Source organism: Sycon ciliatum, chromosome 2, assembly GCF_964019385.1.
Source record: "Sycon ciliatum chromosome 2, ocSycCili1.1, whole genome shotgun sequence".
In the NCBI taxonomy this organism is placed as follows: Eukaryota; Metazoa; Porifera; class Calcarea; order Leucosolenida; family Sycettidae; genus Sycon; species Sycon ciliatum.
Window position 1 is genome coordinate 10,333,675 of NC_088644.1, and position 27,378 is coordinate 10,361,052.

Below are 27,378 nucleotides of genomic sequence, written 5' to 3' on the forward strand. Positions count from 1 at the left end.
TCTGATAAACTTTTTTTATTTTTCGGTCATTTTTTATTTTTTTCCACCTCTCGCATATGTTTTTAGATTTTCAGGTGACGAGAAACATAGAAATAAAAACGTGTGGCCTAACTTGCCATATTTTGCGTGTGCATTTTTGCCTTCTTGTTCTTTATTCCATGGCTGGTAGCCCTCATTCATAATATTGGTTGACACCATGTCATCCATGAATTGAGAATAATAATAATAATAATAATAAAAATAATTGTACATGTACCCTACTACTACTACCCTCGACTACACTCACCCACATCAAGAGTTCATAACCCCTGGCCTGGGGGTTATGAACTCTTGCCCACATGCACTGGTTGCCCAACCTCTTTCGGGTACAGTACGAGTCGTAGATTCTACGCGTATATGTCCGGTACGCGGTTGACGTCCGCAGGTACAGTAGGTGCGCGCTACGCTGATCAGAGGCAAAATGCGCGCGGTTTGTGCCAACATCCGGCCCGCGCCCGGCGCAGCTCTCGCACTGCGGTTGGCTTGCCACGTGGTGCAGTCCTACTCAGGTGTTGCACGTTCTTGCTCGATCGAGTCGATCGACGACGTTCACATGGTCCACCCTCTACCTACTTGAGTACCCATCCAAACTGAACTGCATGCTGTGGCCGAAAGTGCTCTCGACGTCTCCAGCTTGGCAGACGGTGATTCCTCCGGAGGGAAAACAGTACCAAACTAACTTGTCTAGTAGTCGGAGTGGCCAGTACGTTGCTTTCTTTCTTCCCGGAAGCCACCTAGCCTGTCACGCGTAAAAGGATTATTCGACGGGAGCTTCCTCTGTGTGTGTAGTGTCCAGTTCAAGAAGTGTCGCCACGTGCTGCTGTCTGAAATAACAAACATGGATGTGAAGTGTCTAGATTTGGAGCAAGGTGTAAATGGCATGGACGTTTCGACGGATGTTCGAGTGGAATCCTCTGGGGCATCTACTGAGGATGTCATGAGTAAGCAAGCTAATACAATTAGTATACCCGTGTTCGAGGGTCGGGAGGGGAATTATTTGAATCTACAAAATCTACATTTACGAAATACTTGCTCTTGCAAGAGGTGCTATTTCCAGAATTTTCACATCCGGAGCTCTTTCAAACTATAAAATTGAGATGTCCAGAATATTTACTCCAGAATTTCTGTGATAACAATAGTACAGTGGACCAGCCCTCGCTCCCCCCACCAACTCTTTTGCCACCAACGTGTGTTTACAGCTGAGGATGTCACCTGTACTTGCCATATCATGCACAATGTATGAAAGGCTAGCCTGATGTCCCTCCAGGAACTTGCGATTCCGCGGCCGCGTTGTTTTCCGCGATTTGAACAAAAGTCCGCGATATCCGCGATATTTGAAAAATCATCCGCGATATTGTAGAAAACTGTCCTTGATACTTGAATAGCACCGCAATATTTCGAAAAGCACCCGCGATATTCGAGTCTTTCTTCGATGTTGTTTAGTTCTTCAAGCTCGTCAGTAGTTTACTTGTGAGATAGACACCAGAATGGAGGAGTTTCTGGGCAAATCAGCGGCTGAAAAGTCAGGCTCGCGTAGAGTGTTGTCCACGGATGGAAGAAAGCTGTCTTGCAAGCTCCTGTAAGGCAGTTGAACACAGTTGCAATCGAGTACAGCGCAGCACACGTGCATAATTTATGCTGCAGGACTCTTACATAATTTGCAGCACACTACAGTTCAGGTACCAAAATCGGCCGCATTTTCCGCAATTTTACCACAATAATCCCGCAATATTTGACAAAATCCGCAATATTCCCCGCAATTTGTGGCATTTTACCTCGCAAATTTTTCCGCGATATTTCCGAAATGTCTCCGCAAGTTTCTGGAGGGACACGGCTAGGGTATGGCCGGACCAATTGAAAACTGCTTCCGCCGGTCCTGCTTTTCTACAACATCTGTCTTGAAAACTGCTACTGTACTAGTAAAGTCTTCTCAATTGAAAGTGCTCTGCCCTGCGAAGCCGTCTTGGAAACAAATGCCTGAGAATGGCGCACAGATGTGTCGTGCAAAGACGTGCAAATACATTGTACAGTACATTGTACAGTACATTGTACACCTTTCCTGTGCACTCACTGTACTCCCAAGCCCGACCCAGGTATTCCATAACTTGAAAACATGGCCGAAGCAATGGTCACTGTGTCATTGCGTCGTAACGAGAGAGGGGGGAGGGGGGAGGGGGGGAGGGGGGAGGGGGGGGGAGGGGGGGCTTCATGTGCATGTACAATAAAGAAATGAATTCGTAATAACTGAACTGTTCTGAATTCGTAATAACTGCACTGTTCTGATGCATACGTTCTCGGACTCTCTGTTCGTTTACATGCTGTCGTTTGTCGTTCAGACACATCGCCAACTGGTCGTGAGCACCCTGTGGCGCTGGATGACGGCCAAGTGGTCATGTTTGTTGACTGTGTGGATGGCAACGTGCTGTCGCGTGTCCTGTCGTCCATGTCCAACAGTGGTTCGGGCGGCAACGGCGTACTCGCCGACGGAGTGTTGCTGCATGATGCCCAGGGTACGTTTTCAGTAGCTCCCGCTGGTCATAGTCATGACCATAGCACTATAGAGGACGTGTCTAGACAGCCCCAGGTAAAGGAGAACTGCATGCAAATGTGCACAGCAGTGGACGGCAGCGACAATCGCAACTTGGACTTCACCAATGGCGGCTGTACATTATTGGCATCGCCTTGCGCTACATCAGCAACAAACACTGCCACTACGGAACCTGAGTGTGTGCAGATCATGGCCAATGTGCTGCCTCGTGATCAGGGCGTTCTGGATTGTCTTGTCAACACCACCAGTATCGACACCGGTGTCAGTGCGCAGGACAGTCCGCACACCGTGACCAGCATTACAACGCCATTGGTTTCGCCCACTGCCATGGCTGCTGCTTCTGGTGATGACGCCATGCCTAGTGTTACCATGGTGACCAGTAGTGTGGCTGCTACAGTACCTGTGGACATTGCTATGGTTGATGTTCCTCAGTTAGACAGCCAGATTTCCTCCGAGCTGACCGCCGTGCTGGATCTAGACGTCAAGCCAGTGGTCGCAAACAGTCAGACCGATGCATCGCCAACCATCTCTAGTCCCGGCCTGCAAACAGACGTTACTGCAACACCGCAGAGCGTTGCCTCACCGAGCACTGGCCAAGAGGAGCTGCAGCAGCTGCAGCAACAACAGCAGCAGCTACAGCAGCTGCAGCAACAGATAAGCAGTGGCGGTTTGGTTATGGTGACGTCGCCGAACCCGCAGACAGTGTTCACTGTTCAATGGTAAGCTACTCCTTGTCAGCCTGTGTGTGTGTGTGTTTGTGTGTGTGTGTGTGCGCGCGTGCGTGCGCGTACGCGTGTGGTGTGTGTGTGTGTGTGTGTTCAGTACAGCTGGGTAGAGGAGCCGTTGGGCTAAGTAAATGCTACTCTTGGTGTGAAGATTTGCAACTCCGCATATGAATTTGGGACCCTAAATTCGTTGTTTGAACCATTTTGTATGAGTTATGGAAGCCGCACTTCATGACGGCAGTCAGTCTTGCACTGCATCAGTATGGCCTGTAACATCCGTTTTTCCGAACTTTAGCTCATAAATAACACAAAGGATACGTTACGTTTCCTTACCTGCTACCAAGTTGCACACTCAGCTGTTGTGCTCTTGTTGGCACTGACACTTGCAGCCACCATTTCGCTTCGTCCAACAGTTGTATGTAATACTAATAGGCTGGACACAATGAGTGGCTTGTCTCCAAACTCCACCGGCACCTTGTCTGTCCTTGAAGAACCCCCCACTTGTTGCACTGATGTCAAACTAAACCATTGTTTGTTGTCTGCTTTTCTTTTCTCTCCCTTGCACCTTCTTGCCAGGCTGTTCAGTCACTTTGAGGCCGCCGAACACATGAGTTTGCCAAGGCACGCCATTTTCACTTTCTACTCCGAGTGCTGTAAGCAAGCAAGTATACAGCCTGTCAACTCTGCATCGTTCGGCAAGGTAAGTACATTGCTATCATGTCTATTCCTACTTGTTATCAAGCTCTATCATGGCAGCGTTTGATCATGCTATTTATTACTTTGAAGCCGATTTCTCAGAATAGTTGTCTGAGGATCACTGTTAACATGAAACTGGAGTTGCGACTGACGCCTTGTTCTGCCTGCCTTGTAAAGTAGATTTCTCTCGGTTTCACATGCATGTGTGTGTGCATGTGTGTGTATGTGTGTGTGTGCGTGTGTGCGTGCGCGTGTGTGTGTGTTTGGGTGTGTATGTGTGGGTGTGGGGTGTGCACATGCATGCATGTACGAACTTGCTGTCTGGTTTCTAGGCAATGCGGCAAGTGTTCCCAAACATCAAGACAAGGCGCCTTGGTACTCGTGGCCAGTCCAGGTATGCATGCACATGCACAACTCTAGGCTCCATTGTTCTATCTGTCACATCAACCATGGACCCAATACTACACAGGCCCGCCGGAACCGGGCAGGTTGGTCAGGTTATCACCGGACCAACCGTTTGGCCACCAACATGTGCTCAGCACTGTGGAGGGCATGTGTATTCACCATTTCGATTCACAAACTATGAAAGGCCACAATACTACCGGACCAATCAAAAACTACTTCCGGCGATCCTGCTACATACGGACAGGCAATGTTAGCTCACCTTTTCTTGTTACGGCATGATGTGCAAGTGGAAATGATTCAAGACTGTGAGTGAAGTAATTGCTACTTCGAGTAGGATCGTATGACACGGCATCACATTGTGACATTGCGACAGATTCAACCCGCTACCCTCGACTCTGCCGAAGCGACCTAGCAAGGTCAAAAGGAGCCCAGTTGCTTATGGTTCTTGGTGTGCTTCGAAATATACTGCACGTTCCCTTCTTGACCAGCGTTTTAACCATTCAAGATTTCGGCGTATACGCTTAGAGAAGATTTGTTTGTCGTATCCTGGGTTCCTGTATAGCACGCACTGTTGATGTGGAGCCTGAAGCAGTACATTCATGATGTGCACTGTACTCCAGCAAAAACAAGTCGGGTTGGGGTAGCTCCAGAACTGAATTCTCAGCCTGACCAGGCACTAATGTAGGTCGGAGGCTTGGAAGAGACTTGCAATTGACAGATCGTCCTGCTTGCTGGAGCTAACCAATGCCTTGAGCCGGCTTGACTCACTTGTGGATCATGCACTTTGTTTGGTAACGGACGGCCGTTTTTTTATTTGCAAATGGTGTTCACCCAGACTTACTTTTGATTCCGCTGTGATCTTGCAGGTACCCTTCCCCTCCCCCCCCCCCCCTCGGTTGCCTCGGGATTGCGTAAGCATGAAACTCAGAGTAGCGACAAACTAGTCTTGCTTGCCCTTTTTGTTCTGTGTGATCTCTCAGGTATCATTATTACGGCGTTGGTGTTCGCACCGCATCACCGTATCATGCGCTAATGGATGCTGCTCTGAAGAGCTGTACAGCGGACAGGTAAGAAGGTGCACCTAAGCTATCTGATCTCCAAGTTTGCTGACCGGGGTGGGGTGTCGCCATCACCAGACACATCAGTGGAAGAGCAGATTAGACTGTGAGCCAGGCACCAAAAATCCTGTTAGAATTATTTTTCGTTCCGACCTTGAGCGTACCGCAATTTTTTTCCCCAGTTCGTTTCATCTACTCGACTAGATACAAATTCAGCTTGTTGTCACTTCCAAATCAGGCACGAACATGCCCAAATAGAAGGGAGAAACTACTTTGGCCAAATCAATAGCCGCCATCGACAAGAACCAAGGTCACAAGAGCTGGAGCGGACTTCTGTTGCACCACTGACCTCGCAAAAATGTACGGTGGTGCAAACCCAGCCGCATCATGATGATGTTTTTTCGTGGTTTCTATAGTATTGTGTGCAGTGCTAGTGCAGCGCAGCGGCAGTACGAACATCATCATGTCCATCATATCAGTGTGCTAGCATGCTTGCTGCTGATCAGTCAAGCTAAACTAAAGGTTTTTGTAATCAGTGTTGGAGCAGAAATACATGTAGAACGTACAATGTACCTTATCTCCGGAGAGCTAATAACTGTTTCGATCTTTTATCTCTTAGCCTGTCACCAGGAAACCCTATATATAGGGTTTGACATAACGCTACACATAAAGACCCTATATATAGGGTTAGGACCCCTAAAGAAAGGGTTTGATCAGTCCTCACAACTGGGCACACAATACACACAGTTTCACTTGTTTTTTTTTGATATTTTCACTGCATTGCCATTGATGTTAGCAGGAGCGCTCCTACGACGTGCGCGAGTGTCGCCGCATTTGCTGCTTCCGACCCACGTGTGGATCAGCTGATGCAGAAACGGCAATGGCGGGAGCGGCAGCTGCGACAGCCGCTGTTGATGCTTCGCCTTCTTCTTCAGGAGCATCCGACGCTGCTGGAACATCGACATCATCATCCTGAGTCGACACCAGGTCGCCAGGAACATTCTCATCGCCCGAGTTCGTCTCCACTAACTGAAGTTGCTCTTCCTCCATCGTGAAAAATCAAACCCTAGATATAGGGTCTAGAAAATGTTACGACAGCGCTGCACTAAAACTAACCGTACTCGAAGAAAACAGCAACAAAATGATCACGGTCTTCAGCAAGAGAACCGTACGTACATTCTACGTATGTAGGCCCAGGCGTCTAGTTGCCATAGCAGCCAAGTAGGCTCTCAAGAGAGCTCAAGATAGAACGCGCGGCTGAAAACCCTATATATAGGGTTTGACAGGCTAAGAGATACTGAAGTGCTTCAGACTATGATTAACATGAATATGCATGTATCTTTCCGCTTGTGTTCTGTACATACAATGGGTAATGTTTCAAAATAATTATTATTATAGTTCAAATAAACTACAGATTTGTATCTGCCGGTATACCCCTGTGGTCCTCTAACGTTACTGGTTACGGTCATTGCTCTACCCTTTGCACTTATAAGTTAGGAAGCAATACAGCAGTACTTACGAAGTAACGTTACATTGATCAGTTATATGAGTGCAAATATACAAATCCTGTATCCAGCAACTTCTTTAACATTGTTCTGCCATACTGTACATGTATATATTATAGAGATGTAGAGGGTGAAATGAGCATTGCACCGGATTAAACCAGATTCTCCTGGCTGTTGTTGATGGTCTTTTCCAACCGTTGTCTGGAGAATTCGCTGCTGCTGGGCTTTGTATATTGAATGCCACCTGTTTGTTCTGTACATTATCATTCCTGAAATGCATTTCGTGGTTGTCGGCACCATTTCATGTGCACTTACCTACCAGTGCATCGCCACTTCGAGTAATATTTAAAATGTGCACGTACTTTATACAATGCACTTATGCGTACTTGTAATTCTATAATTTTTGGCTCGTATAGTTATTTTAGCCCAGCTGCAATGACGCTTGATATACATTTCTTCGTCCAGTGCCGTTGCCTGCTGAAAAAAGTAAGAAACACCTTCAAAATAGCATGTTGCTATGTCAGTTGCTATGTAGTTGCTATGGAAACGGGGTATGTTAAGATAATTGCTTATTTTGACTTCCCTGCAAGCTTCCCAAACTGACAACAATCAAAAATGATCTTCTATTAGGTCTCCCCACATGCTAAAAGAACAAAATCGCGGTACACCCAAAGTGGGAACGAAAATCATGAATTCATGCACTTGGCTCACAGTCTAGATGTTGAGGTGGGAAATTGGTTAGGATTTAGGAATAAGAGCATGATCTAGAAGAAATGTATAAGAGAATGGACCGAAATGCTACGAGTTGTGACTACCAGTCCACCAAGGTAACGAGACCCTAATACAGTCGGATAGTGCGACAACACGGCACACAACTGACATGGATATTGCGACATTCAACGGCCTAACACCTAGTCCCAACACATCTACGATGCGCAAACCAAGAACCTTCCAACTTGGAAGGCTCAGGGGCGGAAAGTTCCAATGAGGGGAAGGGAAGCACAACGAAGATGTGCACGAGCTATGTTTCTCTGCAACAAAGAATGTCGAATGTTACAGAACTCGTATTGGCCATTTTATTGTACCTAACTTGTCCATCATCATTATATCAACTCAGAGTTTAGTAGGATACTAGTATTGACTTTTCTGTTCGTCTCATATTTTCGTCTCATATTTTAGTGTTTGAAATTAACCCAGAAATAACTAAGGGCACATTTGGTTGGTACAACCTAGAACAGGACTTTACCAGAACCGCGCGTTCGATTGGGACTGCACCTGTGTTGGATCGGCCAGAGCATATTCTGCTTGCTCTGGCTTCGAGGCTGGAGCAGCCAGAGCAGTTTTACTTGTTCACGGTAAAACCTGGCGGGAACAACTATTTTGGTCCCACATGATCACGACGTGACGTGCATACGCTTTTTTTTTGCCTGTGTGTCGCTATGTGAACAGCATACCTGCCAACATCAAGCTTGAGGCATCTGAGGTGAGGCTTACTTTGCTGTGCATAAATTCATCAATGAAGTGACAAACTAGCCATGCATGGGAAAGTACATGTGTGCATACCCCTATGTACGGTATCAGCCGCTCCGCTGCCCTTGCTGCTGTTGAAAAGTTCAATTGTGACTGTTGTTGTTACATTGAATGTCTCTCTTTTCACTACACTAAATATCCGACATACCTTCCTTCCTTCCTTCGCCCACTGCCACGATTGGCTATGTGTCCCCAAACGGGGCGACTTGGAGGAGTGCTGTCTCCGGGACGCGGCATGAGGCCCTGCGAGTCCGGCGGGACGTGAACGGCTGTTTCACTGTTTGTTTTTTGCCTTTGCGGAGCGACGGGAGGTGCAACTATGTCTAGCGATGTCTTGAGGACGGCTGAAACGGCGTGTGCAGACCATACACAGGAGTGGTTTCACGGCAGGTTGTACACGAGAGCATACCACACTGTAGACTCCATCCTGACACCTGGTTCTCCACTCAGACCTATCATCTGCTGTTTCAAGCCACTCATTCATGCCAATGGACACCGCCGTCAGGTCATGTTTGATTGGGTCTTTCCACCTCTTCCGGGGGCCATGTGGAGGTCGTTTAGACGGCAAGGCACCAAAGAGCAATTGGCGGGGAATACGGTCATCCATGCGAGCCAGGTGGCCCAGCCATTGGAGACGACGGCGCCGGACCTTGTCAGAGACCTGCTCCATGTCACCCCACCACTGCCGTACCTGAAGGGTTGTCACGCGCTCGTCCATCTGGCGCGCCCGACTGATGCCCAGGACCATGCGTATAGATCGCAGGTGAAACGACTCCAGACGCTGGAGATCCCGTTGCCTCGGTGTCCAGTTCTCAGCACCATAGAGGAGTACTGCCAACACAGTGACTCCGTACACAACACGCTTGAGACCGATAGGAAACTCCGAGTTCGCAAACACAGCTTTCTTCAATGCGCCAAATGCACCCGAAGCTGCGGCGATCCTGCGAGAGACATCAAAGCTACTCCTAGCATCAGGAGTGATCTGGCAGCCAAGATAGCGAAAGCTGTCCACGCATTCGACGGTTCCACCCAAAGGCAACATATCCGACGCCACCACACCAACGCCCATAGGCATGAACTTAGTTTTGCCCAGATTGACTGACAGGCCAAAAGATGCTGCAACCTGTCGAAACGTGGCCAAGGCCCTTTCAGCACCGCCGTAGGTTTTGGCGAACAGTGACGAATCGTCCGCAAACTGACACTCCGTGATAGTCACCCTGCGACACTCTCTGAGACACGTATTGAACAAGCAGTCTCTGCGAAACTGCGACACCTGGATACCGATATCCTCGTCATTGGCGATGGTAGCATGCCACTTTTCCACAACCGCACCCATGAATAAGTTGAACAGGATCGGGGCCATAGTGCATCCCTGACGTAGGCCATTTCCCACCGGGAAAGGGTCGAGCAGATCTGCGCCGAGACGAATGGATGCAGACATGCCTTCATGGAACGACCGAATGATGGAGATCAGCTTATCCGGCACGCCGAGCCTGGAGAGAACCCTCCACATGGCTGCTCTAGGTACTGAATCGTATGCTTTGCGCAAGTCGATGAACACCGCAAAGCCCTTTGATGAATGCTCATGCAATTTCTCGGCAACCTGGCGTACTGAGAACACCATGTCTGAGCATCCCCTACCACGGCGAAAACCACACTGGGAGTCAGGCAGGTATTCCTCTCCAACCAGCTGCAGGCGATCCGCTATTATTCTTGCCACCAGCTTGCCGACCACGTCTAGAAGCGCGATGCCTCGCCAGTTACCACAGTCACTAAGATCACCTTTCTTGGGAATTGGGATTAAGATGGCGTCTGCCCAATCCTGAGGAACCCTTTCCGTCCGCCAAACTTCAGCCAACAACATCTCCAACCTAGGCACCAGTTCAGAGCCGCACTTGAGCATCTCCGCTGTTATCTCTGATCGGCCACATGCTTTGCCATTTTGAAGAGCTCGCATAGCACGGTGTATCTCGCTGCAGGCTGGGGCGTTCTCAAGGTCAAGCCGAATCGGGAGCTGCCCAATGGAATCAATGGCATCTGGGACAAAATCACTGATCACGTTTAGGACACCGTCAAAATGCTCCCGCCATCGCGTACCTGTTGCCTCTGGTGTCTCGCACACAACACCCTGCGCATTCTTGATAGCAGCTGTCTTGCGGGGCTGCAATCCATCAAGTGCAGTCTGGATCCTCTTGATGCACTCCCAGCCTCCCTTAGATGTTAGACTAAAGCGTTCGCAGTCCCGAGCCTGCTTTCTCAGCCAGTCCTGCTTTGCTTGACGAACGATACGGCGAGCTGAACTTCGGGCCTTCTTATACAGCTTCTGATCACTTGCCCTGTTGGTCGACATCCAGGCTCGGTAGCAATCGTCTCGCTCACGGAGGGCAGCCTCAATCTTCGGTCGATTGTCCAGGAACCAGTCTGGTTGTTTGCGCCGCTCTCTGCCAAGGCATTTCTGAGCGACGTCCGCCACCGTAGTTTTCAACGCAGCCCAGCATCCGTCCACAGATAGCTCATCTGGCCAGTTCTGAACCAAGGCAGCATCAAGACTAGTGGAATATTTTGCTCGCACTTCATCATTGGAGGGAGCCGTTAGGACTGCGGAAGCGATGGGTTTGTTGGCTGGTTTACTTTGCCTGCGGAAACTGGGCACCGCCGCCAAGCGGTATCTCATGGCAAGGAACTTATGGTCGGTGTCACACTCCGCAGAGCGGAGAACTTGACAATCCAGACATTGACGCTGACATGACTCTGGAATAATGCAGTAGTCGATACAATGAGGCTGCCCATACCTGGGATGGTGCCACGTGTGCTTGTGGATGTCCTTCTTCTTGAACCAGGTGTTGCAGATGAGCGCACTGTTTCTTGCCAGGAAGTTTAGTAAATCCTCTCCAGCAGAATTCATGACGCCATGTCCATGTGTACCCCTTACGCGGCTCCACTCGTCTCCAGCAGTACCAACACCAACACGAGCATTGAAATCGCCGAGTATGACATACTGGTCACTCCTGGGTACACTATCAAGGAAGGACTGCAAACTTTCATAGAACGCAGCTTTCTCCTCACGTGATCTACTGAATGTTGGTGCATACGCAACAGCGATATGAATGCAAGATACTGAACGGTTACGACCACATTCGAACTTTACCTTCGCGGAGACAAGTCGCGAGCTGTGTCCTTTCCATTCCGAACCGCCGCTGACAAAGGCGTCTTTGCACTTTCCGCGCAGCACTATCGCCACACCTTCACCACGACGTCCAGAGTCATCCGCCGTTGGAGTAGGGCGTCCACTCGCCAACACGAGAGAGTCGCCAACGCTGTACTGAGCCGTGCCGAACCAAAGGGTCTCCTGCAGACCTGCGATATCCACTCCGAAACGTCCAAGCTGCCGACAAACCAGGTCAATTTTCTTCTCCTCCCGCAACAAATGTTTTGATTTTTTTTGAAATTTTGAAGCCGTATTCACGTCGCCGTCGGACTCAACAAGAGTCCTCACATTCCAGGTTCCCAGAGACAGCACGAACCTCCGAGCGGCTGGTGCGTGCTGCGAGCTAAGCTCTGAGCGGGGGTTTGCAACTCCTCCGCGCTCAGGCGGACGAGGGTCAGCGCGAGTGGTCATATCCGAGGTGACCATGTTGTCGACGCTGAATTGTCCTCGTCCGCGGCAGCAAGATGACGGCTGCCTCGCTCAGCACAGCTACTCTACTTACTGTGAGTCTATCTCACCTGGGCTGGCCCCAGCCGGAGCTGGAGACCAGCCCGTGGAAGAAAACTTCTAAAAAAAACCGGAGCTCAAAAATCTCCTTCCACTCACCTCCAGCACAAAAACATACCGACATACACACACACACACACACACACACACACACACACACACACACACACACACACACACACACACACACACACACACACACGCATACCTTCGTCAAAGAAAGTGGTCTCTTTGCTGCAAATCCTGATGATGCCTGATGATGGCTCTTGGCCGAAAATTTGATTGAGAAAATAGAAGTTTGCAGCGAAGAGACCACTGGCTTTGGGGATCAGTGGCGTGCACCGAGTCTTGAAAGGGGGGTTTCTAGAGTTGGTAATTTTTTTCTGGAGACCCACTGTGTAAGTATGTATTTGTGCACATGCGCATGCCCATCCCCCGAACATCCCGTCGGAGATAACGGCGAGGGCTAGGGAGGCGAGGGCTAGGGAGGAGACTAGGCGGGGGGGGGGGACTCAATATCAGGGGTGCAGGACACCAATGAACACTGGTGCTGATGAGATGCAGGGCTCGTCCGACTGCTATCATCAGATCATGCCGGCACAAACGCGTCTGAGAGGGCACCAGGTACAGGGGTAGAAAGGACAGAAATAAGAGTAATGAGGAATGGAGGGCTAGGGAGGGGACGATGTTACATGGACATGTTGGTAGATCTACATGTACATGTACATGTATAACCTGTAGCAGGAAAAAACGGGCACGGGTTACCTTTTACATACCAGCACTTCAAAAAGTATTTGCAAAGACGGTGCAAATTTAAAATGTACTCATATACACTGTACATGTTTGTCATATTGAACCCGTAAACGTTTGATAGGCCTAGCCGCCCAGGCTACATGTATAAGTATAACACGTTGTCTATGGTACTTCACTAGTCCACTCCATGCAGGCATGTTTGTTTCATCAAAACACTGCTTACATTCGACGTATCTTTCTTTCTGTTCTTATGATGAAGTTTTCGGCATGTATTGGCAATGTTCCACATGATTTCAATAAAGAGTTATGGACCTTGCTTCGATGGAAGCTCGCGGGAGAAAAGCGAAGCCCCCGAGCCCTTGAGTCGCGGCCGGAGCTGCGCTTCAGCGCAAGTGGATCATGGACGCACATTTTTACGTCTTCCAGTCGACAGCGTTTTTGACGAACATCTCTGCTGCGCACATGAGCGGGAACGAAAGGCTGTCATCTTGATTTGAGTCAACAGTTTGGAAGGAGATATCGTCAATCATATCCTTGAACTGACTTGCATCGCACGTGCTTGACTCAAATTTCGAGACAAAACGGATTTCTTGAACGTCATCGCCAATCCAGGAGCGAACCCGAGCTAGAGATCGATCTCTCTGTGGCTACTCTCCACTGAAGAAAGAGAGAATATTGTATTTCGAACTGCATGGAAAGCAACTCTCTCTCACTTTGAAATAAGGACATAGTCACTGTACTGTAAACTGCCCGTCGATCGACGCGTATGCAGGATAACCAATCCAGTACGAGCGTAGGCACGCTTTTCCTTTGGCAAGATTGCCCGAAAAAAGGTGGTTTCCAGACACCAAAAAACTCATACGGTGCACGCGCCTGGGGATGGTGTGTGTGTAGGGTTTTCAGTGCAATGAAGTGGCTGCAGTGGAGCTTGCGCACCTTCAGAAATGTCTTTTGACAGTATATTCCTAAATAGGGCTGAAACGATCATTGGTTTTCACCTATCGATTACTATCTAGTTTCACGATCGATTACTCGATGATAATCGTTAGCAAACGTTGTCAGATCTTTATCCAAACATTCCTGCCTGTATCTGCCTGAAGAGAAGGCAGTAAAAGTGCTCATGGAAGTTTTCAGTAATGGTGCTTGTGAAGTCTATAGTTCTGTTCTTCAGTCTAATTTCATTTTTGTTCCCTCGGAAACTACTATTTTGCACCATGTTGTGTGCCTGTTCTAACCACCAGCCTGCTCCGGTAGCAGCAGTATCATCTTACCCTAGCAGCCCGTGCTCACCCAGCCAGTCGTCATTACCTATGGCATCATTGCCATCATCGCCTCTTCCGGGTTTTCCAGAACTTGCATCACTTCAACTGCCAGGCGAGGTGTCCTCCGAGAAGGTAAGTTGTTTGTGCAGGTCTACGCCTGCTGATGAATGAATGCCACATTCGTGAAATTAATTTTAGTAATATTAAACAGATTTGAAATGATGAGGTCCAGCCATACATGTACTTACATCAATGCCCAGGAAAACGTATTGCATGCCAGAGTACATGTGGTGTATACAAATACCCTAATCAGATATTGTACATTCTTTGGACAGCAGTGTATTTGCTCACACGTGTCCTGTGTAATGACTGGGCCCATAGCATGGTGTTCCAATGAATCCATCAACGGTGTGCTTGCATGCCTTTAGGCCTGACTGTGGTTGTGGTAATGTATCAGCGCTCGTGATACATGTGTACTCGCTTACCACTCCACTCCACTATGCCTCTCTAATTTCTCCAGCAATGCTGCGGTGATGTGTGTGTGTGTGTGTGTGTGTGTGTGTGTGTGTGTGTGTGTGTGTGTGTGTGTGCGTCTGCGTGTGTGTGTCTGCGTGTGTGCGTGTGTATAGGTGTCTCTATGGCTTGTACTATACAAGGCTCATTGCCAGCGTATTCTGGATGCAGCAATAGCCGAGAACTTCACGGAGGTAGAAAACTACATTGTGAACTTCTGGGGAGGTCTACCGGAGAATCTTCGCTCTCTGCTGACACACAAGTTACTTGCTGATCTGATCGGCGTATGTGACTTTGCTCTCTACAAGGTGAGTTGATGTCTGTGCTCACCTAGGGTGATAGCACGGACACATAAACAACTCCGCGGCTGGTCTGGTCCATGGCTGAATATTTTGTTGACGTCCCCTTTTTCAGAACGCATGACGCATTTGTCGTGCAAAAGCACTCGCAAAGCATGCACTGGGTGCCAACGTTTATCACAAGTTTGTGTATTTGCTGCTTTTTAACCCTTTGCCGGTCTAACTCAATGTATGTGAGGGGTGGTCACGCAAATACATGTACACACAACCAGCAATAACTCAAGAACCATGTGATGTAGGTATGGGTAAACCATATATTTTCAAAATCTGTGTGCCTGAACGCGTCCAGAAAATTCAAAAATGACTAGGTCCAGGCAAGGATAGGGCCCATGGTAGCCCTTCAAGTTGAGAGAAAATACAATTGCGAATGAAATACACGAATATCACAGCACGAAGGGCATACCAAGTTCGTGATGGAGCTGAAGTCGTACGATAAACAATCAGGTAAGGGCTACGTCTTTACAAGAAATGTAGGCTCTCTACAATACCGCCATTGAATACCAACACCTCGCCATCGGCGATACGCCAGCAGCAGCAATTCCCATTGCACGATATCGCAGTTTCGGTTTGTTCATCTCAGCGCTGCTCGCGTCAGATTCACTCTCGCTCAGATGAGTACTCAGGCGCGAGCTTACGCATGCCGTGATTCTCACGGCCAGGCGAATCAGCTGATCGCACCTGACGAGTCCTTGTGACAGTCGCTGTCGCCGTGTCGGCAGCAAGAAGGCTTCCTCTCTGTTTGGAGAATTTTGTTTCTTCATTCGTGGACGATATATTTTTGAACTAGCAGAACTCAACGGAGCTCTTTTTCTCAACACACTACACTGCAAAACCTCCCGGGACATCCAGCCTGGACTGGTGATGTTACTGCTCTCAGAGCGCTTGTCAAACACGGCCCCAAGAGATGCACTCGCATTCTTGAAATGCGCGCATGGCGGATGGTCGTCTTTTCAAATTTCAACAAACTTCAGTCGATCGATAAGGCAAAAATTTGTATGGTATGCATGGTTGTTTTGCACATCGTCAGAAAGCCTTGGACCTCAGCTACGCGTAGAGCGCCATTTTAGCTGTCTCCTAGCAACAAGACCCCAAAAAAATGAGGGCCAAACGTACCGATACTATAGTATCGCTACGCTTATGGTAGACCGGTAAAGGGTTAAATGAAAAATCGATTTCTCACGCTGCTGGGGCTTTTTATGGTACACGTTGTGCAAGTTGAGTGAAACCAGGCCAAGTTCACGCAGGCACAGACTTGTAGTGCATGCCTCGTACGGTATGATTCGTGATCTCCGGAAAGTCTGACTTCATCAGAAATATTGCGCCGTGAATCAAACCAAGCTGAGTTGCACACTCTTGTTCATGTACTCTTGGGGATAGGGATGACCGAAAGAACAAGACTTTTCTAAATACTGGTATCTGTGCATGGCAGTCCATGTGCTCCGGTTGGAGTGGAACTTGGCTTCCTAACTGCTATGTACAAGCCATGCAGCGTTTACTAAGATCTCCAATCTCTAGTCCCGCGCCTGGTCAGGGTGATCCATCCCGTCAGCCAGAGTGATATGCACGGCCATATTCGTATCAGCCCATGAAATACTGACAGGGCTTTGCACGACCATAGCAGCCCAAGAAAGCAACATACCTTGCTAGGACTCTCTTTTTTCACCACTTGAGTCACCACCTGCCATGCTTATGGTGCGCTCACTTGGTTACTGTGTGCCCATGTGCTCTTTTGTATGCAGGCTATTCTCGCTGCAGTGGTGCCCGATCCTTTGCGAACGCTGTCTTTGAGGTAGGCTGAACCTATTGCAGTCATCCTGGGTGTGGCACTAATTTGAGTGCTAAAAAATGTCTCTCCATTCCCCAGCCTTTGTGCAGCCTGACTGAAATTCGAATGGTATCCCAGCGTGTTACCATTTTCAATGTTTTTAAAATGTTATAATGTTCAATGTTCGCCTCCCAAATGATATTCATTAGTGCAATAAAACTGAAGCTGCGCTTGGAATTGCACGCTGTCCTGATGTTTTCGCTGGCTCACTTGTTTCTGCAGCATGACGCAGGCGCTAAAGAACTTCTCGGTGATGTTCAAGTCGTGGATACTTGCAGCCATGCAGCACTTTCCCGAGCCAGTTTTAAAGTGCAAGGTGGAAGGTAAACTTCTGTAACCATCTCTAAGTAGACTTGTTTGACCGGGAAGACACCACCCTCCTCTTTTCGTTACCCAAAGTAGCACCATACACCATACACCATACATGTACGGGTCTACATGTTTGACGATGACAGCATGTGTGTGTGTGTGTGTGTGTGTGTGTGTGTGTGTGTGTGTGTGTGTGTGTGTGTGTGTGTGTGTGTGTGTGTGTGTGTGTGTGTGGCCACACTTCACTGGCCAGAAACACCCACTTCATAGCTGTGTGGTGTAGACCAGGCTGAATAGTGGCGGTCAATTCTTCAGCCTTGCAAGTTGTTCAATGGTGCAATCCCAGCACAAGCTGCTATGGCTTCTGCTGTAGCATCGCTATCATCGCCTTCGGCGATGGGCGTCCAATGGTGTGTGTGTGTGTGTGTGTGTGTGTGTGTGTGTGTGTGTGTGTGTGTGTGTGTGTGCGTGCGTGTGTGTAACTATCAAGCAAGGCTTGCATATACCATGCACAGGTCTGCACAATATGCCTGCATCCCTAACCTCAATCCTAATTTCACGATATAGAATCGCTGTATGCCTGTGTCATGAACTTTCGGAGATCATCTGTTAATGCTAGTGACACAATGGGCTATCCCGGGCTTCGCCTACATGCTGGAAACTGAGATTAGATTCCGTGGACTCGCTGGCTAGTGGGAAGCACTTCCCTATGCCTTCCGACAGGTGTTGCCAATAAATCTGCATTGCGAGTCTTTCTTACTTGCCGTCACACACTACGCTAAGATACGATGCTAGTATTTGTGTGCCCTTTGTTGTCTCTCAGTTGCCAAGGTGTTCTTATCAGCGTTGAGGAGGAGAATGTCTGTATCGCATCTGGCACAGGTATACTTCAGTCTTATTTACCCACTGTGCATGTAGTTCTGTGTCTTCACAACCATTATCCAAACTGGTACCGCGGTGCAGCTCTGGAGGCACATACATGTGGCTGCGTTAACACGACAGCGCTGGGGGTGAAAACGCAACCAAATCCTTTCGGATGCATGGTTCATTTACACGATGGGCGGAGCAAAACGAAAGAACACAAAAACGCTGGTCAAAGTTGAAGAATTTGAAAACGGAAATGTTCTGCCGGATAAATGTGGGTGTGTGAACAGTCGAAACGGTGTGCTGGGCCTCATTTCTGTCACATTTGTTTCATTTTCACACGGATCCGACAGTCCAATTTTCTTTTTACAGTGTTCGTCATGTGAGGAGTGTTGTCTTGTGGCCTGCTTTCAACTGTTCTTTGAGTGTGATCGGTGCTTCCAAGACAACACTTGGCACATGACGAACTTTGGCGGATCCTCTGTTCCCGTGTAGACGCGCGAAAACGTTACAAACGGAGACCACCTCGGATCAGCTTTGATCGTGTAAACGCGCGAAAACGCAACAAGAAATGCGGGACTGGAAACGGAAAACTGGCCGTGCGTTATCATGCAGACTAGATTCTGAGATGCCTCACCTCACGCAGTACCTACGCAGCATTGGCATTCAAGTGAGCATGATTTCGAGTAAACAGGGTGTTCTGATTTTTGGTTCTGCTGATTATAGAAAAGCCATTGGGCAGTCTTGAAGACTAGTACAGTCCTGCTCCATGAAATCCAGTCGCGTCGCTCAAGTTTGCACCTTGCATCATTTCGCAGGCCTAGGGCTGCGCTACGCCCGGCGCTTATTTGAGTGACGCGACTGGATTTCATTGAGCAGTACTGTAGTAAACGTTACTAAACTATGGATAGCAGTTGCCGCCACTGACTTCACTGTCTTGACCGTGTTCCCTGATCTCCACCGTGTGCTCTGCTTGACATTGCATTTGCTAGGCCATCAGCTCAATTCTGCAGAGTTCGGACAGCGTGTGTCAGATGCTAGTCGACTGGCAGCAGCTGCACAAGTCCAGCATCGTCTACCAGTCCCTGGCATGCTGTAGCAGCAAGGATGAGCTGGACAAACACATTCCGCTTTACTTGAGCTGTGAGTTTTTGCTGTGAGAGTGGTTTGTGTGTGTGTGTGTGTGGGGGGGGGGGGGGGGAGGGGCACTATGTATCATGTATACCCAGATGTGGAGTTTTAAGAGAGGCACAGTTCCATTTTATCAGCCAGGCTTATCTCCATAGCAATAGCATTCAAAGACCTTCATGTGTCCTTTATTACGTATGTGTATGCACTATGCCACTGTACTGTGTTCTCTATGCTCCAGTTATGGCAGAGTTTGAGGACCTTCTGGTTCAGCAGGCAGATGTTCATAGCTTCGCGTTTTGGCTGTCATCGGTGGTGCAGCGAATACTGGAAAAGGTAAGCTATTTCCACAAGAACACAGGGCCAATGACACAGGGCCAATGACACAGGGCCAATGACACAGGGCCAAGGAGACCAGTTTATATTAGTATACCATGCGTGGGTATACTGCAAGTGCAGTATTAGTAGCACAATTACTATGGTGCATAAATACATAATCCTACACAGTTGCGAGGGCATGATGCTCTGATCAGGCCCGAGGTCTGTGAGTGATCTTGCCCGAGGTCGTGACGCCCAAGGGGCGTAGCCCCGACGGCGTCGCGACCGAGGGCAAGATCACTCACATGACCGAGGGCCTGATCAGAGCGGCATGCCCGACGCAACTGTGTAGGATTGCGCTTCAGACAAGGCCCACCTCACAAACAACAAGGCCCAGTACGGTAGAGAGATTCAAACAGAAAGAAAGCCTTGGCGGCAAATGAGTTGATGTCACATTGTGTGCAGTGACCATAACAAACAGCTATTTGTTTGGTCGGAACTTTCCAGTTTTGAGATGAAAGTATTCAAGTACAGTGAAGGCAGTAGTAACATTAGTACCAGTAATATGACGGATTCGGAATAAACCCTTTCTTCGAGTTAGATGATTGCCAGAGTAAGGTTCAAATGCGAGTGCTGAGAAGCTGCAGCCTTAGGGCAGGTACAAAATGTACTTGTGGAGGTCTGCTTCCCTTGTGTACGTTTCGCCGCGAGAAACAGGACCAGCTGCAAGGTCGGTTGGCGTTTCTGGTCTCCCTGCAGACGTTCAAGACAGTAGTGAGTATAATTATAGTAATTTTGGAGAAGGGAGACAAATTTTTAGTCCTCGTCGGAGATGTTGCCCAAGGCAAGGACTTCGAAAAATGGTAAATGCGCATGTGCGGCGCGATGCTGTACGACTGCTGTTCTTGACCGGCTAAGCGGTCAAGATCGACTGATCTTGACTGCTTATTCTGGCCGCTCATTGGCCGTCTCCTGGCAACAAGCACGTGCCATGTCTGAACAACGCAATCTTACTTCGAAGTACCTTGTTCTGACGCACACTGGACTGGAGCAGGCAAGAAATACACTCAACTGAACGAAATATAATTCGAAGTGAAAGTCTCAAACGACTTTTGTAACGAACGTTTTTGAAAGTGAAATATCTTTTCCCATACATTGACTTTTGCTGCATCCTGTCTGGCTGTGTGTGTGTGTTTTCCAGACAAGCAACGATGTATTGACGAGCAGAGCGAACCTATCAGCTATGACACGGGCATTCATGATGAGATGGCAGTTTCTAACGTCGTGTGTAGTCCGTGACCTAACACTACAGAGTTCAGAGAGTTTTGGTGAGTCCCAGAAACCAAGTACAGTCGTGGCCAAAGAAATCCGAACCATGAGTCAAGAGCAGCAGCAAGGCTCTTGCGGCCCTCGGCTGGGTTCTTGGATCTTGCATGACATCGTTGGCATGGAAACGCGGCGCTTCTTTGGGTCGGATTTCTTTGGCCACTATCCTACTCACTTTCCAGAAGTTTTGGTTTCGTGTTTGATTTTAGCAAGAGTACATAACCCCCCCCCCCCCCCAGAGTGTACAACACCTGATCGAGCTCTGCATAGTGTCTTGGTCGAGCGTAGTCGGATCTTCTGATGTCATGCGTACACTCCACACCGGCGCAAGGCCGATCTCGAGGCAGGGCATCGTTGTTTTTGATCCGAGAGTCCCCGCGACTTCCCGGGTTCCCCTCAGATGTGTACGGTATCATGACGCAAAGATCCGATTACGCTCGACCAAGACCCTATGCAGAGCTGGATCAGGCGTTGCACACTCTGGGGGGTTATGTACTCTTGATTTTAGTTTTCACTGCCTGTATGATCCAGAAGCCACAAGGGTAGATGTTTGCGATGAGTACAGTTGCTCCTGGCACACCGTTATGCACGGTGTATGCTAGCCATTGCCCTTTGGGTAGGGAATGAGTAACTGTTAGACAACATGGTACACTGACATTCTAGATTGTCCTCTGTCTCTATGTGCATGATTGTACAGGTTCACACCATTTGCTGAGCATGCTTCTCGGAGACTACCTCTTCTATCTCCTGGAGAAGAAGCTGTTTGAAGTGCACGAGCAGGAGCTGATGGCCAGTGTGCAGAAACAAGACACTTGCACTGGTGGTGAGTTGCACTTGAAACGCAATAAGGGTGAGAAGTATCGTATTTCCCCGATTATAGGTTCCAATCGATTATAAGTCGCACCTCCCCCCCCCCCTCTTCAGTTTTGAGTCTTCAATAGAGTCACGTAGGTAGGATGCCACACCCGTTCTTTGTCCTCGACGTTAAGTGCAAACAAAGGTGTGACTTACATTCGGGGAAGTACGGTATGCTCTTTTTAGAATCCTGTAGGATACTTCACACAGTTTCATACGTAGGAAAGGGTTGTGAGTAACCAGAGGCTTACACTCAATCACTGCACTTCACAAATTCCTTTCAGGGAAGTATTTTCCACGTTTCACTCACCAAGTAACCGCCATCAGGAATCTGGCATTGGTGGTGAGCCAGTTTTGCTCACAATAACACTTTCCTAAGTTAACTAAGCTAATTATGTTCTTGTTTCACCAAGTCCATACTCCCAACTGTCCTGTCCTGCTCTTAACATTGCCGGAAACAGTCACATGTCCCCGAGGGGCCCAACAGCATGAAGTAGGAAAGTTGAGTGCTACTAGCTGTACACGGTAACTCTGCAGCTCAGTCCCCCCCCCCCCCCATATACACAGATGTATACCTGGTAGTGTCATGGCTTTCTTCACTAATCACTCCATCTTATCTTTCTGTTTGTCTCTGTTTCTTTTGGGCTTGATGTATCAGAGGTCGAAAGCGCACCAGTGGAAACTACGGACGCTAAGATGACAGCATCCTCCCCCGTTAGTACTGACAGCAATGTCATGGTACTGCAAGCCAGCCTGGAATCAGTACTCAGGGATGCGACAGCAAACGGAGATCTATCTTCTCCTGTGGCGAATGCTCTTCCCAATGGCCTGTCGACGGGACTGCTTCTGAACGGTATCAGCGACCTAGCAGACACGAGCAGTATTGAGCCTGTTGCAAAGTTGAGCTGTGGTGCCGCTCACTCGCCTGGTTCAGCCGTTGTTCGCCTTTCCGTGCCACTCAGCGTTGCGGCCCAGCTTCCCGTTACAACGGCAGCTGTTGCCACTAACACTGTGACGTGTGAAAACGTAACCAGCGGCGATACAGCCACCACTCATCTGCTTGAAGTGGCAGGCAGTAAAACTTCTCCAGGCAGTGCAAACGCAATATCGTCACTGCTAGATCCAGCAAGTAAGATGGATCTCGATGGCGTCGCGGCAATTCCGCTCAGCACCACCATGTCTGAAGACGCCGATGCTGCGGCCACTGCTGCAGCTGTCAATGACATATTGTATGAGGCCGGCTTTTCTTTTCCAGAACTGTCCATGGGCTCTTTAGCAGTGGAACCGGAATATTTCTGAACAAACTTTTGTCTATGGTACGTAACTTTTGCCAGGGTAGATAATGTGTTGTCCCCTTGTCCTTCGCCTATTTAATGCCATGCATTTCTAGCAATTAATTTGCCACCTGGGTAGACTTTTCAAATTCTGACTTTTATTGTAATAGCATGGCTCGGAGTGAGTTATGCGCCTGCGCTGATCGGTGACTTGTGGGTGTCTCTGCACTTGCATCAGCTTTGATTGACTATTCAGCTTCCTTTATTTATTATATCTTTTTTCCCTTCTCTTTTTAGGCCACACGTTTTTATTTCTATGTTTCTCGTCACCCGCGCGCATACGATTCAGGAGTCTGGAAGAAAAAAAGAAAAAAACTGTGCTGCACTGACTGTGCATGTGGGGACCAGCACACTCATGCACATGTACATAACGTGGCCTGGCCTGCGCAACACATGATGCAAGGACGGCATGTTTGTGCGCAATCTAGCTGCACATGCACAGATTGTGACAGAAGCTCCTACCACATACTAGTTGCTAACTATGGATGCTATTTTGCATGGTGGTGTACGGTGTATTGGTGGATTTTAGTGTGAACAAAGGTCTAATAAACTTTTTTTATTTTTCGGTCATTTTTTTATTTTTTTCCACCTCTCGCATACGTTTTTAGATTTTCAGGTGACGAGAAACATAGAAATAAAAACGTGTGGCCTTAACAACTCTTTGTAAATGCTGTTGTTTTCAGACCGATGCTTACAGGCCTGCGCCATGAGATCAATATGTGCCCTTGACTTGGTCTGAATTCGGAACTGTATACTTTTTGCTCTTGTCATGCAAGCAGCCGTGGTCACACGGCTGAACATAGTTCAGGCAACTGCAATTGTTATGACTTGACCTCCACGTGAAGCGATTCTTTGTATCAGGCTGCCAAGCTCGAGTGTGTGTGTGTGTGGAGGACGGGCTCTGCCTGGTTGCCAGAAATTCACTGTCCCTCCATCTGTCCAGTCCACTAAATGTGGCTCCCTAGAACTAGGGCAGCACCGCAGACTTTTCAGCTCAACCATGCGGACATTGGGCAGTGGGCTAGACCTGGGAGTCTCAAGTTTAGATACCAGTACGAGTACAGCCATGTATTTCACGACTCGCTGGGGTTGGGCAACGTCAGAATCGTACACAGTAATAGCAGGGAGTACTAAAGATGAAGTTGACAGCATGTTTACCATACAAGGCGGAGGACTTTTTTAGAACTCCCTGGTGTATAGCATACAGGGACATAGCACGAGATCATAGTGCCCCAAACGATGTGCCGGTTTGGCCCCTGATTTGGAAGTAACGTTAATTCTAATGACTGATATCCGCGGTCTATACAGTCAGACCTCGCTTATCCGGTCCTCTCTTATTCGGATCCCTCGCTATCCGGAAGAAAGTCGCTGGTTACCTGGTTACCGATGTGCAGCATGCGTTACACATACAACATAACCGGACCTCGCCATCCGCATACCGCGCCGGTGCATGAATTTGTGTACAAACTGGTTGAAATGTGTACAAAAGGCTTCGTCGTATCCGGTTGCACGTGGCTTGCAGAAGCTAGAATCAGGGAGTTGTGCAAGCAAACGAGGTCCTTGACCTGCTGCATGCATGCAGATATCACTCAGTTGCATGCACTTGTCATTTTTCTGGCTTGTTTTACATACTGTGCACCCTAGCTGTACTGCATAGGACCCGTCTACATGTATGTACGATGCCCCCCCCCCCCCCCCTTTTGATGTGCCACATGTATATACAGTATGTGTGTTCAGTTATCCGGTTCCCTCGCCTATCCGCATATTTTCGTGGAAAACGGATGTGTGCGCTTATGCGAGGTCTGACTGTAGTATGCAACTCCGGCGCTATCCGGGTTTTCGCTTGCTGACCCAAGCACGGCCCGGTCAAGCGGTGTGAGTACTGCCGGTACAACTACTGTATGCAAGCATGTATAAGGCTGCGTTTACATGAGAATTTTCAACCTGGGTCGAGTTCAGCCCGGGTTGAAAGTCTGTACTCGTACGATAGACAATTTTAATAGGTGAGCGTTTACATGAAGACAGTTGACCCGGGTCAAATACTGATATGCCGCCAAAAGTCCACTTCTAGAGTCTTGTATGGTCACGTGAATCCTTTCGCGCGAAATTTGCATGTGCAGTGCTATTCAAACCTGGCGCGAGATATGCACAGAAGTACGATTTGAATCATTTCTCGCCCCGGATTAATTTCAACCCTCCCCTTGGGGGAAATTTCAACCCGGGTCAAGCGCAATGCGTCAAGTAAACGCGCCAGTCAATCTGTGTTCAACGGGCAGCCCCTGCCGGGTCTGCCCGGGGTCGACTCGACCCACATGCACACAGTCGCTCGTGTCGTCTCACAATATCATGGCCTAGATCAGTGACCGTGATGATGTTCTTATCAGCTGTATATAAAATTACAAAATCAAGCTCTTTTCCACCAACATCGGGACACAAGCATTTCACTAACCAGTTCCCGTGCTTTCTCATCAAGTGCAATACAGTCATAATAATTATTATCAAGAGTAGATAAACAAGAGTGTGCAACTCCGGATCTCTCCTGCACAATCTGCAGATACCCCCGCCCACGGCGGAATTTTTGTTGACGTCACCTTTTTTCAGAGAAACGCGCATTTTGCAGCAGAGCAGTGTGAGAGCACGTGCCGGGCACCGACCTTGTAAGTTGTAGTGTAAAGCCCGGCCAAGAGCACGAGGGAAAACTTTCCGAAAGACCCGCAGCGGGTGCGTCGTCGAAAAGATTACGTCAACAAAAAATTCCGCCGTGGGCCTACCCATCCGCGAGTTGCACACTCTTGTTTATCTACTCTTGTTATTATGCATGCAAGCAACTAGAACCCCTGACAATGAAACATAATCATGGATAAATAGCATCACTTTGCTGGGAGTCTGTCTTCGCACTGTATAATATCAGTTCCCCTGGTCTCACCTCCTTTTTTTTTCCTCCTGATGCTTGATTGATCCTTTGATTCTGGCTACTTCAGTACAATGTCATGTACATGTACTTGTATAAATTCACTTGAGTGAGAAAAAACGAAAACTACATGACTGTTCAGTTTCTTGAGCCCCCAATTGGCCCTTGTTGCAAGCTAGCTGTTTCCCGTCGACACACGTACACATGACTCGTCGACTAGCAGTAAAAAGAAAAGTTTGGACCAGTAAATTTTTCATTTACATGTATGTGGTTGAGCGAAAAGAGAATTTCTTTGTGATGCATTTTGTGTAGGTTTTTGTGTACGTAGATCTACGTACTGTCACTATGTGTACGTGTATATACGTAGTCTATGTGGGAATAGTGACAGCTAGGTTTGACAGCAAAAATATTTGAACTTTCAAGCTGAAGCTTGACAGCATACAGCCACAGAGTAGTTTCTTTCAGCTTTTACAGTTTTAGCCTTTGTGTAGGGATCGTCTGTACTGTGAGTGTAGTGTGGGGACGAAGCGTCTTGTTTGTTCCAGCGAGCCTGAACGTAAGCGTTAAAACCAGCTCACTGCTCTGATTATTTATACTCAACAACAAGTTGACTTGGTCGTTCGCACAGGAATATGTCTCTAACTGAAGGTGAGATTCCGTACATGAGGTCAGCCTGTTGCATGTCGCTCGTGTGGTTTTCTTTGGTGGAGGGTTGAACGCGTTGAGTGTGTTATTCGTGGAAGTAAGAACAAAATTGCATGGAATCTCAAGTTTTGAACAAGAGCAGACGTAGTGCTGTAAATAGTAAAATTAATACCCAAGCTCCTTGACCCATCCGCTAGAACACCATAGTCTAGTGATGGCCATAGCTTATTTGTAGCTCTGAAAAGCCCTCCTACGTCTGCATTGTCGTTGTTTAGTGAGTGGGACATTTGCATCCTGTGGACATCTGGCCTTGTGTGACATTGTATTTAGTGCTGGCAAATATTTTTCGCCCCAAATTGAACACAATGGTCAATTTGTCCTCGTTGAGCAAGGAAACGTGTGCGTGCAGCAGTGCAGTGCAGGTCATGTACGAAGTTGTACTAGTACATGATCACGTCACCAAGATACCATCTATTGTACCATTATCATCGAGCATCAGGGTTTTCTTTCCAGTGTGGTTTGACACATGGCGAAGAGAACACTGTAGAAATAGATACGTTTGGTTTGAACCTTTGCTGTGTCGTGTGGGGAATTGTTTTGTTCAGAGCAGCGCTCCTCACTGATCGACGTTTGCTGTGCTGCTAAGGAGAAGGCATATGCACCATATAGCAAGTTCCGTGTCGGCTGTGGGCTGCTTGCAAGTGACGGCCAGGTTTTCAGTGGTAAGCATCTATTGGCGGGATTGCACACAGCCC

At 48.3% G+C, this 27,378-nt stretch overlaps 2 protein-coding genes across 2 annotated transcripts in view; both read left to right on the forward strand.

Moving 5' to 3' along the window:
- The first annotated feature begins 492 nt into the window (after positions 1-492).
- On the forward strand, positions 493-23,901 carry LOC135808616 (transcription factor RFX4-like). The gene is made up of 16 exons (XM_065321832.1): positions 493-980; positions 2,376-3,306; positions 3,889-4,012; positions 4,341-4,402; positions 5,394-5,480; positions 8,426-8,459; positions 14,216-14,368; positions 14,866-15,057; positions 16,848-16,897; positions 17,156-17,256; positions 18,066-18,124; positions 19,099-19,249; positions 19,476-19,570; positions 20,754-20,880; positions 21,576-21,701; positions 22,392-23,901. Exons 1-16 carry the CDS (start codon positions 878-880, stop codon positions 23,030-23,032), a joined length of 3,036 nt encoding a protein of 1,011 aa, XP_065177904.1. The 5' UTR covers positions 493-877; the 3' UTR covers positions 23,033-23,901.
- A 2,446-nt stretch (positions 23,902-26,347) lies between these two features.
- LOC135808618 (cytidine deaminase-like) overlaps positions 26,348-27,378 on the forward strand; it is a 5,198-nt gene continuing 4,167 nt past the window's right edge. Inside the window, exons 1-2 of the mRNA XM_065321834.1 lie at positions 26,348-26,626; positions 27,229-27,345. Of these exons, the coding sequence (XP_065177906.1) occupies positions 26,611-26,626; positions 27,229-27,345 (133 nt within the window). The 5' untranslated portion in view covers positions 26,348-26,610. The remainder of the gene's footprint in view (positions 26,627-27,228; positions 27,346-27,378) is intronic.

Coding starts and splice junctions, on each gene's coding strand:
- LOC135808616 (XM_065321832.1), top strand. CDS start 878: ATGGATGTGAAGTGTCTAGATTTGGAGCAAGGTGTAAATGGCATGGAC. Junction 19,250..19,475: donor CATTCCGCTTTACTTGAGCT/GTGAGTTTTTGC, acceptor TCTATGCTCCAG/TTATGGCAGAGTTTGAGGAC. Junction 20,881..21,575: donor ACAGAGTTCAGAGAGTTTTG/GTGAGTCCCAGA, acceptor ATGATTGTACAG/GTTCACACCATTTGCTGAGC.